Source organism: Mustelus asterias, unplaced genomic scaffold (genome assembly GCF_964213995.1).
Source record: "Mustelus asterias unplaced genomic scaffold, sMusAst1.hap1.1 HAP1_SCAFFOLD_1207, whole genome shotgun sequence".
In the NCBI taxonomy this organism is placed as follows: Eukaryota; Metazoa; Chordata; class Chondrichthyes; order Carcharhiniformes; family Triakidae; genus Mustelus; species Mustelus asterias.
The window spans coordinates 30,127-43,203 of NW_027591152.1; the positions used below are offsets into that span (position 1 = coordinate 30,127).

The 13,077-nt window shown below is 40.1% G+C and overlaps 1 protein-coding gene across 2 annotated transcripts in view; it reads left to right on the forward strand.

The window, feature by feature from the left end:
- LOC144488013 (F-BAR and double SH3 domains protein 2-like) overlaps positions 1-13,077 on the forward strand; it is a 93,136-nt gene that overhangs the window by 15,967 nt on the left and 64,092 nt on the right. For both annotated transcript variants that reach the window (XM_078206030.1, XM_078206031.1), the window contains exon 3: positions 6,315-6,360. In XM_078206030.1, coding sequence (XP_078062156.1) covers positions 6,315-6,360 — 46 coding nt within the window. The remainder of the gene's footprint in view (positions 1-6,314; positions 6,361-13,077) is intronic.

The following is a 13,077-nucleotide window of genomic DNA, read 5'->3' on the forward strand; positions in this document are numbered from 1 at the left end:
TGTTCTCCCCTCTTTATTATCCCCCCATATCCTTCAGTTATCCAGAATTGGGAACCATAAACACAATGGAGTTGAACTGTTTGATGTAAGTTTAACAAAACCTATGCCTCGATTTACAAAGATAATTGAAAGCTCAGTATGATGCACTTTACAACCATGGGTTTGTCAGACAATTACACACAACTTGGTCGTTCACATCATACAATCAGCTCCACTTCTTTGTCAAAGCTCTTCTAGACTTGAAACATTAGCTCTGTGTGCTCTCCACAGGTGCTTTCAGACTTGCTGAGAATTTTCCAGCATTTTCTGTTTTGTTCCTGATTTCACTTACAAGTTTAAAAATGGTAAAACACACCAAGGACTCATTTACCTATTTTTATGTCCTGTGTACTTGTGCTCCATTTTTTAAGGAATCTGTATATTCGTGCAATAAGATTTCTCTGACCCACTTAGTGTCTTGCATTTTCTGGTCTTTATTTCCTTACTTTATTCTTGCGTCACAATCTATGTTGAACTGCATCTGCCCAATCTCTGACCTTTTTCATGTCTTCCGATGGTCTTTGACAACCGGAATCCAGGGTCCTGGTGATTTGCAGATTATTATCACTCAGGAGGAGTTTGGGATGCCTGTGCAAGTGGAAAGACATGCTTCCTCCCAGCCCTGTTTAAATTCCAGCTGCCCTTGTCCTTGCTGTTGCTATAGCCCGCCACTTCTCCTGATCTCCCCATCTTTACCCTTGTTGGACCTGCTGTGTATTTTGTTTTATTGCTCTGCTCCAATGAAATATGCCCCAGTTTTACTAATCCCTATTCATAAGTAAAGCCATTTATTGTTGAAAGGCATTCAAAAATGGATACACTTTTATGTTGGTCGAAGCAATCATTTAAATTGTTTTGGCATTAGTTTTTTTTGCTTTGATGCTCTTGTGTCCTATCATTTATGAAACTTTGATCCCAATGTTTTTCGTTTTTTAAAAAAAACTTTCTTAACTTATGCATTTATGCACTTTGGCATTTATGTAACTGCACCTTCAAGCATATCTGCTCTTTGCTTTTAACAGCTTTTGATTTACTCTCTACATCTCCTTTGTTCTTCCTTGTGGAGTGTATAAGCTAACATTTCTCTGTGCTAAATTTTATCTATCATCTGTGTGTACAATCCATTGTCCTGTGTATTAGTCTGATGTTGTTTACATCCACTCAAAATTAACTACATTTCCTACTAGTTGTCACCTTAAAAATGTGATATTTGTATAATAAATATGTATATGATACATATTTGGGGTCCAGAGCTGGGCCCTGAAAGACACCACTATTTACATTGCTCCAATCATGGAAAATCTTACATTAACCATAATGCTGTTCTCTATCCTTTAATCAATTCCTAACTATGCTGCCGTATTCGCTTTGATGCCATGTGCCTTAATATTAACAGCAACTAAACCTAACATCAGCAAAACTACTATTTCTACAACACTGCCTGCATTTGTCAGCTCCCATCACCCTTGGGTAAGAAGTCCAAATTTTACCAGTTTTCCACCACTTGTGCGACATATAATACAAAGTGGTTCCATCCTCAACTCTGCAGTACATATCCTATTCTTTACTATGTTTATCTGCCACTCTAGCCCTCTCTTGCCCTATCTGGCTCCTTGGCCCTCAGTGTATTAATTTGCAAATTCTCTCATTTTATGAATCTATGGTTTTTTTGACTGGCTGTACTTAATTTCTTACAGTCCTCCTCCTTTGTCACTTTGATGGTTCCCCTAACTTGTCTGTCGTCTTGTGTACTGATGCCACCCAAGGCTACCTCACCACCACCTTTCTCAACTCTTTCAGTGTTGCTAAGTTAGAAGATTGCTAATTTGACATCCAGCATTGGACGAGGAGATTTTCCTCCAATTGAATATTGAGATGACTGAAGCCATTGTTTTGATTCCTCATGCCAAACATTGTTTCTTAACTATTGACTCCATCTCTCTCCTTGGCAACAGCCTACAATCAAGTCAAGTTTGTTCGTGACCATGGTGATCCTGAAAAAGCTTCCAATCTCCTATTTGTGCCATCACTATGACTCCCATTTCCATTTCCGTTGCATCAGTTGACTTCTTCCCTGCCTCAGCTCATCTGCAACCTCCAGAGTATTCCAACAAAAAAAACTGGCTGGTGTCTTACATTCTACCCTCCATAAATTTGAGATCGTCCTAAATTCTGTTGCCCATGTCCTTTCTCACATGAAGTTCCGATCATCTGTCACTTCTGTTCTCGCTGACCTACATTGCCTCCTGGTTAAACAACATCTTGAATTTAACATTCTCATCCTTATTTTCAAATTCCTCCATGGCCTTGCCCCTCCCTCTCTCTGTAATCTCTTCCAGCCACACAACCCTTCCAGAACGATGATGTGTCCCTTTGTTATCCCTAAACTCGGCTGCGCCAATGCACTCCTGGCTGGTCTTGAACATTCTACATTCTCTACACTTTAGGTCGTCCAAGACACTGCTGCACATGTCATAACTCCCAGCAAGTTTAATTCCCTTATTAGCCCTGTGCTCAATGGCCTATATTGGCTTCCAGTCCAGCAGTGTCTTGATTTTAAAATTCTTAAACTTGTTTTCAAATCTCTTCATGGTCAAGTCCCTCCCTATCTCTGTGTGCTCCTCAAACCCCATAACGTTCTCCAGAGACTTCTAATTCTGGCCTCTTGTGCATTCCCTATTTTAATTGCTCCACCCTTGACCATGCCTTCAGTTGCCTAGGTCCAAGCTGTGGACTCCCCTCCCTACATCTCTCTCACTTTCTTCCTTTAAGACACTTCTTAAAATCTACCTCTTTGGTTTGGTCATCTGATCTAATATCTCTTTGTGGCTCAGTGTATATCTTTATTTTATAATGCTCCAATGATGTGCGTTGGGATGTTTCATTACATTGAAAGTGCTATATAAATGAAATATATTATTGTTTAGAAACCTTTTTTTTTTTGCCACCCAGTTTCGATAACTAATCTTGGGATTTTTTTTCCTTCATTGTCAAATCTTGGCGTTTCCGATCACAGTATTGTCGGAGCACCTTCATAGCAGCTGCAACAGTACAATAAGAAGATTCACCACCAACATCTCAGGGTAACTAGGGTGGACAAGCACTGCTGGCCTTGTCAGGCACATCCTATATCCTGAAAATTAATTTCAGAAAGAACAGAAATGATGGATAAGATTTAGGGAGGCAATTAGCTGTGGTTCACAAAGGACCATAGGTATATTTCCATCAGGGAGAGACAGTTGTTTGTGCAGCTTGAGGAGTACCTCTCTGCATCACCTGTGTGGCAAGGTAAGGGGGAAAGCCTCAATGACCAACCACAGCAAGTATGGGAACTGAACTTTTAAATTTAGCTATTTAATTTCATTTTACTGCACATGAAGGAGAAATAATGCCTTGCAATTCCTTGCTCTGTAATTCTGTATAGTGGCATCACTGAAATATTGTGCCGAGTACCAAAATATTTTATGTAATGAATGATTATACAGTGCGGTTTATTTTTGGCATTCATTTTCTCTTGCCAGTTTTTATGGAATTGGGTTATAATATCACAATATTGCAGGAGTATTGGACACTGAAGTCTTAAATATGTGATGCTAGTTATGTTATCTAACCTAAATTTAGAACAATAGAATGCTATTTACATGCCATCCTTTGGCTCACCACATTAATTCAGTGAATAACTAAATTACTTTGGTTTCTGATTTAATCTATATGGTCTGCAGAGTCAACTCGGATGTGTTGGCATTAAGCCCTACAATTCTGCTAAGCAGCCTTTGACTAAGGAGGGGAAAATTGATGAAGTTTCTATTCGTGATTCTAGTCTCATGTCCCTAACCCCAAATACATGCATTTGAATGTCAGGTGAGGACATCGGGAATGAACATCTGAGCACATGAATGTGACCTGAAAGGCATACTAGAGGTTGCTGACATCCATGGAACTGTACCCTGATGAGTAGACAACTCCTTTAGGAGCGAAAGAGATATATTGGCAAAGGATCAGAATGAATGTATTGAGGGATGAAATCTACTTGGAGATCTTTACTGAAGGGAATGCTGAAATTCTGAGATGGTTACCATGGTACTGCATCAAATCGTAGTAATTTGTACAGCACTGCATATCATCACTGCAAGAACTGACGAGAAGCCACCCAGCCTAATTCACCTTCTAGCTCTATGTGTGGTACTTTGCTGCACTTTCGGATTTGTCCTATGATCTGTCACTGGCAGGATTTTACTGGTCAAATTGTTATCTTTGTTATGCTCTGTTCATATGCAAGAAGTGTTATTTGAGTAAAGACAGTCAGTCTTCTGATATGAGTAACTGGTGAGAATGGCATAGCTTTTCCTTTAATTTTTATTCCTCTGCAGCAATTGACTAAATAAATCAATATTTGTAAATTTGAATTGTTGTGGGACTGATGCTCAGTTTTTCAAAACCAATTATTAAAAATTGGTTTAACTGTGTTGCTTTATGTTAAATATGTTGGCTAGGATTTTCCAGCCCTTATTGCTGGCGAGATCCATTGCTGGAAAGCCCCAGCCCTTAATGCTGGCGAGATCCATTGCTGGAAAGCCCACCATGCGTTGGGCGGGGGGGGCTGGGGGCGGGCTGGGGGGGGGGGGGGGGGGCTGGGGGCGGGCTGGGGGGGGGGGGGGGGGGCTGGGGGCGGGGCGGGGGGGGTGGGTTCCCAACCATTGTTCTGTAATTTTAAAAAAACAAATGTCTATTCAACACAGATTTTGTGCTTTAAGGGCATACTGGGCTCAGAAGCAAAGACTCAGCTTGAATGATAAATCATACTATTTTATTAATATCATTGAAGACCCAAGGTTGTTTAAGACTGTGCTTATTAGATACAGTTAAAGGATAGAGCAACTTTTATTTTCACGAAATGAAACAAAGCTGTTTACATTTGGAGAAAACAAAACTACAGTCACACTACCTGTAATGAATCATTTACATACTTCAAACCACTGTATGCAAAGCATGAGTTAATTGGTGTAACATTCCAGCTATGAGATATACCAAGTTGGATTACTCCGTAATAAACATAACTTTCTCCCACATGATACTCAAGTATTCTTATAGGAATGATAAGTTCATAAAAACCTGTTACAAATGCTTGGATAAGTTAATTGTACTTTTATCTGCATTCATTATTTTCTCATTTCTGCCCTCCCAATTCCTTCTCCATCTCTTCATACTGTGTATTGGCATTTATGTCATAGTGATGTTAGGTTGTCACCAAAACAATTTTATAACTGACTTTAATAGGAAAGTTCTAATCAAAAGTACACTGGTGAAATATCATAAATTGTCTTTTTCTCTTTCCCTCTTTCCAGGTGGTGATTGATCCACACATTTTTCTGTTTGTAATGCAATTGCAAAAATGTATATTTGTATAGGACTTCACAGCAGCATTATGAAGCAAAATGAGACCCGAAGCCACATTAGGCTTTATTTGCCCTGATAGACAAAAACTTGGCCAAAGAAAAAGGTTCTAAGCACCTTAAAGGAAGAAAGCAAGATAGAGAATTGGAGAGGTTTTAGGTGGGAGTTGCAGAGTTGAGGGTCCAGGCAGCTGAAGACATGGCCACCAATGATGGAGCAATTAAAATTGGGATTCCCAAGAGGTCAAAATCTGGCGAGAGTGCAAATATCTAGGAGGGTTATGTGGCTGGAGGAGATTACAGATATAGGGAGAGGCAAGGCCATGGAGGGATTTGAAAACAAGGGTGAGAACGTTAAATTCAAGATGTTGCTTCACAAAGCCAACGTAAGTCAGCGGGAACAGAGGTGACAGATGATTGAAACTTAAGGACATGGGCAACAGAGTTTAGGATGATCTCAAATTTATGGAAGGTGGAATGCAAGATGCCAACCAGTTTTGTTGGAATGCTTTGGAGGTAATAAAGACAAGAATGAAGATTTCACCTGCAGATTTCAGCACCACTCCCAGTTCCCGAAAAACCCATTGCATTCAGTGACTTCTAATGTTGTATTCTTTAGTCTTGGAGACATCCTGCTTGCCATATGTGTCTTATTTTCAATATTGACCCCATTATAAAGTTGACTTTTCAAATGATGTTTTAATATCTGTAGTTTTATAACGGAACATACACAACTTGGAAATACCATGTTAAAATGAAATGGCAGTGATATATAGTTAATGATCCACATAGTTATTCTTTACATCTTTGTATGTAATTAAATAAATTGCTTATATTTTAGTTCTTTTCACAATTGACTTCACTTTGTTCCTTGTCTTCTAGGACTTTTAGTCAGAAGAGAATTGCAATTGAGAAGGACTATGCTCAGGTAAGGTGTGAGTGAATTCCTTTCTTTTATACAGCTCAAATATTGTATTATAGCAGAAACCATGTTTTAAATTCACAAACTAATGCCCATTGTCAAGGACCTTTGAGTAAAACAGGACAAAGTAAATCAGTAAGTGGTGATGAATTGAATTCAAACTAATATAAAAGCCTGCAATACGTAGGAGGAAGAAAAGCATTTGAGTTTTGAAATCCCAAGAAGAAATTGATTTTAAAGTATGTGACTAAGTGATGAGTTTTGATTTCATTAAGGTGCCGAGATAGGGGGAGTAGTGTTGGCACTTGAGGAAAGTTCAGAGGAACCATAACAGTTTTAATAGAGTAGTCAAAATAAACAAGAGATTAGAACAAAGGCAAGAGTAGAGGTTGTAAGCTTTTTCATGAATTCTTTACAAGTGTTTGTAAGAGGTACTAGAAAAGCCTCTCTGGTATGGGGACAGAATTCCAAGGGCCGAATTTTCACTCCCAAGCTGGGTGCACAGCCAGGAAAATTCCTGACTCCCTAAACTTGACTTGGGAGAAACTTCTGCAAATGACCAGATTTTCGTTCCATTGTGGGGAGTGCGTGCTATCTAGTGTCGGCTCTGCTGCCCCTGGAAACGGTGCGGAGGCAGTCACGGAGCTGCTGAGTACTGAGGCGGGCTACTGAGAAGGTTCACCACAGTGCCCTGGACTTCATTCTGGTTGCAATAAAAATAGTAAAGCGAAAAAAACCCTCTAGCCCTTCCAGCCCATCAGCTCCCACATGCTCTCCATGCCAAGACGCACCCGACATATACGTACACACTCCCAGTGAAAACCAGGGGGTGGGACTTCTGGAATCAGGGCTTTGGTGCCATTTTGCTGACTCAGCAAATTTTTAAGGCCCAAATCTTGATCGGATGCCGGCTTCATAGGAAAGTAGGTGAAATGAGATGGAAATAATTATTTGGTACAAAGGAAAAGTGGAACTTTTTGGAGGATGGAGAAAATGTGGGAATTTCCAATGAGTCAGTTGAAGAATGAAGTTGGAAAAATCAAAGCTATGCAGCAGTAACCAGCAAGAGATATAAAGAAACTGCATTTGAAAAATCGAGAGAGTAATTTAATTACTTAGAGGTGATCAAGTTGTAGGGATTCAGAGATATTTCACAGCAAGATGACTGGATGGTGTTCAGTACCCTAAACTGAAATTCTAACTGAATAGAGCAACATAGAACACTTTCCATTCATATTATAGTATCTAGATAGCTGAAGAATACAGAAAGGGAAATATCAGAAGTAGTGGCTGAACGCTTGGTGGAAGAGACTGTTCAAAAGTGGAGAAGTGAGCAAGTTCCAAGCAGTAGCTAACTCTGTTTTCAATAGTGGCATGAAAAATTCCAGTTGTGGGTTGTGCGGTTGAGAGGTGTGAAGTGGCCGTAGTGGTGATGGCAGGAAAGAGATCCAAGTCAGATAAATGGAATCTTCAAAAATGGGTGTGGGGTTGCTTAGTAAGGGAAGTGGGTGGATGGCAGCGGTGAAGGTAAGATCATGGAGATACTGCAGAACAAGTTTCAAATTTAATGCATAAAAGGATTGATACTCTATGGAGGTGGTGGGTGAGTGTGACTTGATGTGGGACATTATGCAAGGCAGTGTTTTGAACTAGTTGGAGTTTGCTGGCCTCCTATTCTGCATAAAGAGCAAAAGAGTGTTAAATGCATTAAACCTGTTTCGTGTGGCAGAGGTTATGGGTGAACTGGTGGCACAGTGATTAGCACGGCTGCCTCAAGTGCCGGGGACCTGGGTTCAATTCCAGCCTTGGGTGACTGTCTGTGGAGTTTACGTGTTCTCCCCATGTCTGTCTGGGTTTCCTCTGGGTGCTCTGGTTTCCTCCCACAGTCCAAAGATGTATAGGTTAGGTGGAGTAGCCAGGTTAAATCTGCGGGGTTACAGTAATAGGGCAGGAGGTGAGCTTGGGTGAGATGCTCTTTCAACGAGTCGATGCAGACTCAGTGGGCTGAATGGCCTCCTTCTGCACTAAGGATTCTACAGTTCAATGGCTCCAAGTTGACAATGTTGTAGAGCTGGAAGTAGGAGGAATTTTGCTTCATGCTTATGTTTGGTTTAAACAGGCAACATCGCCAATTACTGCCTACCCTTTTCAAATAGCTTTTTCAGTTAATTCATTTCAAAGGTTTTAACTCTTCAGAAGTCCAGTTTTGCATGAAATATAATCATTTCTTTCTGAAAACCAAATAGTATTATGAATATACTGATTAGCTCGCATCAACCAAGCGGATCACTGATTCTGTCACTTTCGTTTCCCAGTTATGACTAAGGTTTAATTTCCCCTCCTACTCCTGTTGAAACTGGGCTTGTGTGGGAGTAACAGTTAAACATCTCAATTAGACCACCCCAATCATCTCTACTGAAGGGAATAGAAGCCTAGTCTGTGTAGCTTTCATAATTTAATCTTTTAAACTCCAATATTAATTCTGGTGAATCTGTGCTGCACCCACTCCAAGACTTGAGCATCGTTGCAATGATGTGGTTCTCAGACTGAATATAGTTATCCAGATGGGGACTAACTGGAGCTTTTAATAGCTGCAAAATAACTTTTCACATTTGCATTCTAGCTCTCCTGAGATCAAGACTGACATTTGGTTTTTAATTTTATTTTGTACCTGTACATCAGCTCTTTGTGATATCTGTACAGGGATTTCATTTCACCCTGCACCTTTACAGTTCCTATCTTCTCACCTTTTAGGACCTGTCTTGCATGACCTCATGTTAAACTCTGTTCAGAACAGTTTTGCCGCTCATTTAATCAAGGCAGAATGAGTTAACATTTCCTTTAGCTGAACTTTGGGAAGATTAAAGCAAAGACTTTCAATGCTGTCATCAACTTCTTTGTGGCCAGCTCTATCTCCTCTCTCTTGCTTCTCATTCTGAATCAGACTTTGCAAAATGTTTTCTGGCTTGATGCAGAGGTTGGGTGTTAAATCTTACAACCCACCAGTCACCAAAAAATGATAACTCCTGTCTTCACCCCTACCTTTCCTGCCCTTCCATCCACTATTGTCACTGAAACCCTTATCTACACTTTTGTCACTTCAGTACTTGATTTCTCCAACCTCTATCTTGCTTGCCTGCCATTATTCGACCCTTCATAAACTCCCAACTAATCCTTTCTTTACACATTTTGATCCTCAGTTCTGATTTTCTCTGCTTTCTTACCATCAATCATGCAGCTGCTTCTGCGTTCTCTGGAAACCTCTCCCTATATCCCCTTGGCTCTATTGCTCTTTCCATCTTTAAAAAATAAATCAATCTATTTGACCAAGATATTGTTCACAACTGCTTCCAATGTGAGTTAGTGCAAATTTCTCGATTTTATTTTTCCAGTCCTTTTTTTTGTCAGATTCCTCCACGTTTGACTTGAATTTATACCCAAGTCTGCTTATGTACAAGGTTTGTCGCATTCCCTCCTGTCTAGATCCTGGCAGGTATAATTTGTATTTTATATTGAGAGATTTATCAGCTGGGAAGGTTAGTTGAGCGATTTCATGTTGTAATTGTATCTGACAAGCATTTAACAGGAATTGATTGTGCCCATAATTAAACAGAAGTACAGTAAAACTAGAATTCATTGATATACTATTGTGTAATCACTGCAGTACATTAACATAATTATGGAAAATAAAAAGAATGCCAGTAAGCTAAAGTGACGTTTTATTTTCCTCACTGACGGCAATTAGGTAGCAAAAATTGTTGGTCTATGCAAAGGATGTCAAACATCTGGTGTGCAGGAGCAGCCTGATCAGGCCTGTTGTGTGACGTTTATAAGAATGGGATGCGATTCTGCTGGGTGCTGCTTCTAACTGGCTGGGAGAGCTGCAACCCCACTGAACTGGATAATGTGAGAAAGACATTGGAGAAGAATTAAAAGATGTACTGAGACAAGGGCATTAACTTTGTGGTTAAGGAACCAAGACCTGATGAAGGGATTGACACATGAAGTTTAAGGATAGACGGGGACAGATTTGAGAGCTGACAACAGACTAAAGGAAAATGGAGAGGGCATGGAATTTGGCTTCTGATTTTCAAGAGCGGAGGGGGAGAGCAAGAAGGAGGGCAGCTCGAGGCAGTAGAATGGATTGTTTCAATTTTGGTGATGAAGTCCTTGAGCTCCCTGCACTTGGAGACAAGGGTGGGGGCAAGGGCGAGTGATGGGTTACCCTTGCTCTGTGTGTTTTTGTTAAGTAGGGTCTTGATGTGGTTCAGCATTATTTGGATGGCATAAGCCAGTTGCACACCAGATGCACTCCAATCTGAGCCCCTTGGACTGTGTGAAAATAGAGGTTGTGCCAGATAGATTGTTGGGATACACGAGTGTTAGAGAATCTGTTAGGGTAAAGGCTTCAATGATGGCTAATCACAGCAATGGCTAAAGAAGTATTGTGGCAAATGATGGCCACTAGACAATTGAGATTTAGAAAGTGCAATTCTAAATTATTTGAAGTAGAATTTTTCACCAGGGCAGATGGCGAAGGAACTGTAATTAAATGACAGTCTGGGGACTTTCTTGTGTACATTCTAGGTATTTTAACTGGCATTCTAATCATGTTCATTTGAGACTTTAACCATTTAGGAAACAGAAGATAGTTTGGTCAAAGAACTCAGGAAATCTGCAATAAGTTGTAGATTTATACTTGTCAAAGACAGGGTGGGACTGGACTAGCATATTACAGCTCTTGATTTCCAGTTCAGCCTTGGGCGCAGTTTGACACTCAGTCTCTGTTCTCTCTCCATAACTTCTGCTTCCCTCCCACCGGGCGGCAGTTATTTGCTGCACAACTTGTTCAGTGGAAGCTGCTGCTTATTAACTCATTCCAAATCACAACCCACAACATGATCAATGATTTGCATTCTAGTTGGCCTAACTGGGGTGAGGCTAATTCTTAATTGACTTGATGGGTGTGTGATCAATCTGTGATTGGTCTAGGTGGGCATGATCAGTTTCTCATTGGTTTCTTGAGGGTGATGGTCATCTATTAATGTCATTTTCCATTGTCCCGTGTCTGATACCTTTAAGGTATCGATTACTTGTGGGACCATCCCTCTCATTAAACCTTGTTTCTTTTATCTTGAGAAGAAGTAAGTAAAGTATGTTTTATGATATCTCCCTTGCCTATTTGTTCATTTTTTTAAAAAAGTTTTTATTTATTAGTCACAAGTAAGGCTTACATTAACAGTGCAATGAAGTTACTGTGAAATTCTCCTAGTCACCACAGTCCGGCACCTGTTCGGGTCAATGCACCTAACCAGCATGTCTTTCAGAATATGGGAGGAAACTGGAGCACCTGAAGGAAACCCATGCAGACGCTGGGAGAACGTGCAAACTCCACACATTCAGTGACCACACATTCAGTGGGAATGGAACCTGGGCCCTTGGCGCTGTGATGCAGCAGTGCTAACCACTGTGCCACCGAGCCGCCTATTTGTTCAGGATGGTGAAAATATGCTGCCATGTCCCCATGATTGATATATTGAGCTCATCATCTCAAAATGTCATATAATTGGCATTAAATCAGACCCTTAAGTGACACTCTGTTTTGGACAGGTTATTTGAAGATTGTTGTTACTTGGAATGATTTACTTTTAAAACAAAGGATAGAATTAGAAAGTTGCTTATCACCTTAAAACTAATAAAGAAGTTTACAATAGTGTTATGTATAGAATATGTGAGAATAATTTTCATGTCTGCTTTTACTTGCATTAAGATAGCATGTGATGTCTGAGAACATAGGTTAATTGGATGTCTAATTGATCTAAAGGTAACTTCAGTTAAACAGATGTTTGGCAGTGTTTTTGCTGAAGACACTGCTTTGCTATTGTATGGTTTTGTATCTAGCAGTGCTTGATATCAGTTAATTAAACTTGAGTAGTCTTGCAAAACTTAAAAGTTACAGCAATTGCACAGTTTAGGTAAGATACATATAAAGTCAAAGCTCAAGTGATTGGTGTGCTCAACGTGGCAGTACATTCAACTAACAGGTATTAAAATTAAAAAGAACTACAGTTACAAAAGTTAATTACATAACATTCTAAACTTACAAAATCAAAGATGGTTATGTAATTGAAAAACTCTGACAATTTAAATTCTGCTGACAGGGTGGCATGGTAGCGAGCACTGCTGCCTCACAGCGCCAAGAGCCTGGGTTCAATTCTAGCCTTGGGTGACTGGCCATGCTAAATTGCCCCCAAGATGTGTAGGTTGGGTTCATTAGCCATGGTAAATGCATGGGGTTACAGGGATAGAGAAGGGTGGTGGGCCTGGGTGAGATGCTCTTTCGAAGATTCGGTGTAAACTCAATGGGCTGAAAGCCACCTTCTGCACCGCGGGGATTCTTTAAAATCCTTTAAAAATCTCAAGTTAAACTGCACTAATTTAATGCACAAGGCTGGGTGTTTTAATACATGTTTTTCTTTGAAAAATAGGACTTTGAATTTATACAATGGGACTGATCATTTTACTTGGGAGGGAGGCGGATGAAGGGAGGAGGTGCCAGTAATTGTTCAACCTTGATATCTTGCATCACTGCCTTAAGAGAAAAAACCTATGGCCAATGAAAAAAACCTATGAAAAAACAAGTTTGAATGTAATGCTGAGAACCAGTTGTGTGATGATGAGCCAGTGTCCCAGAATTCAGTATAAAATCATGTTGGGTTTTAG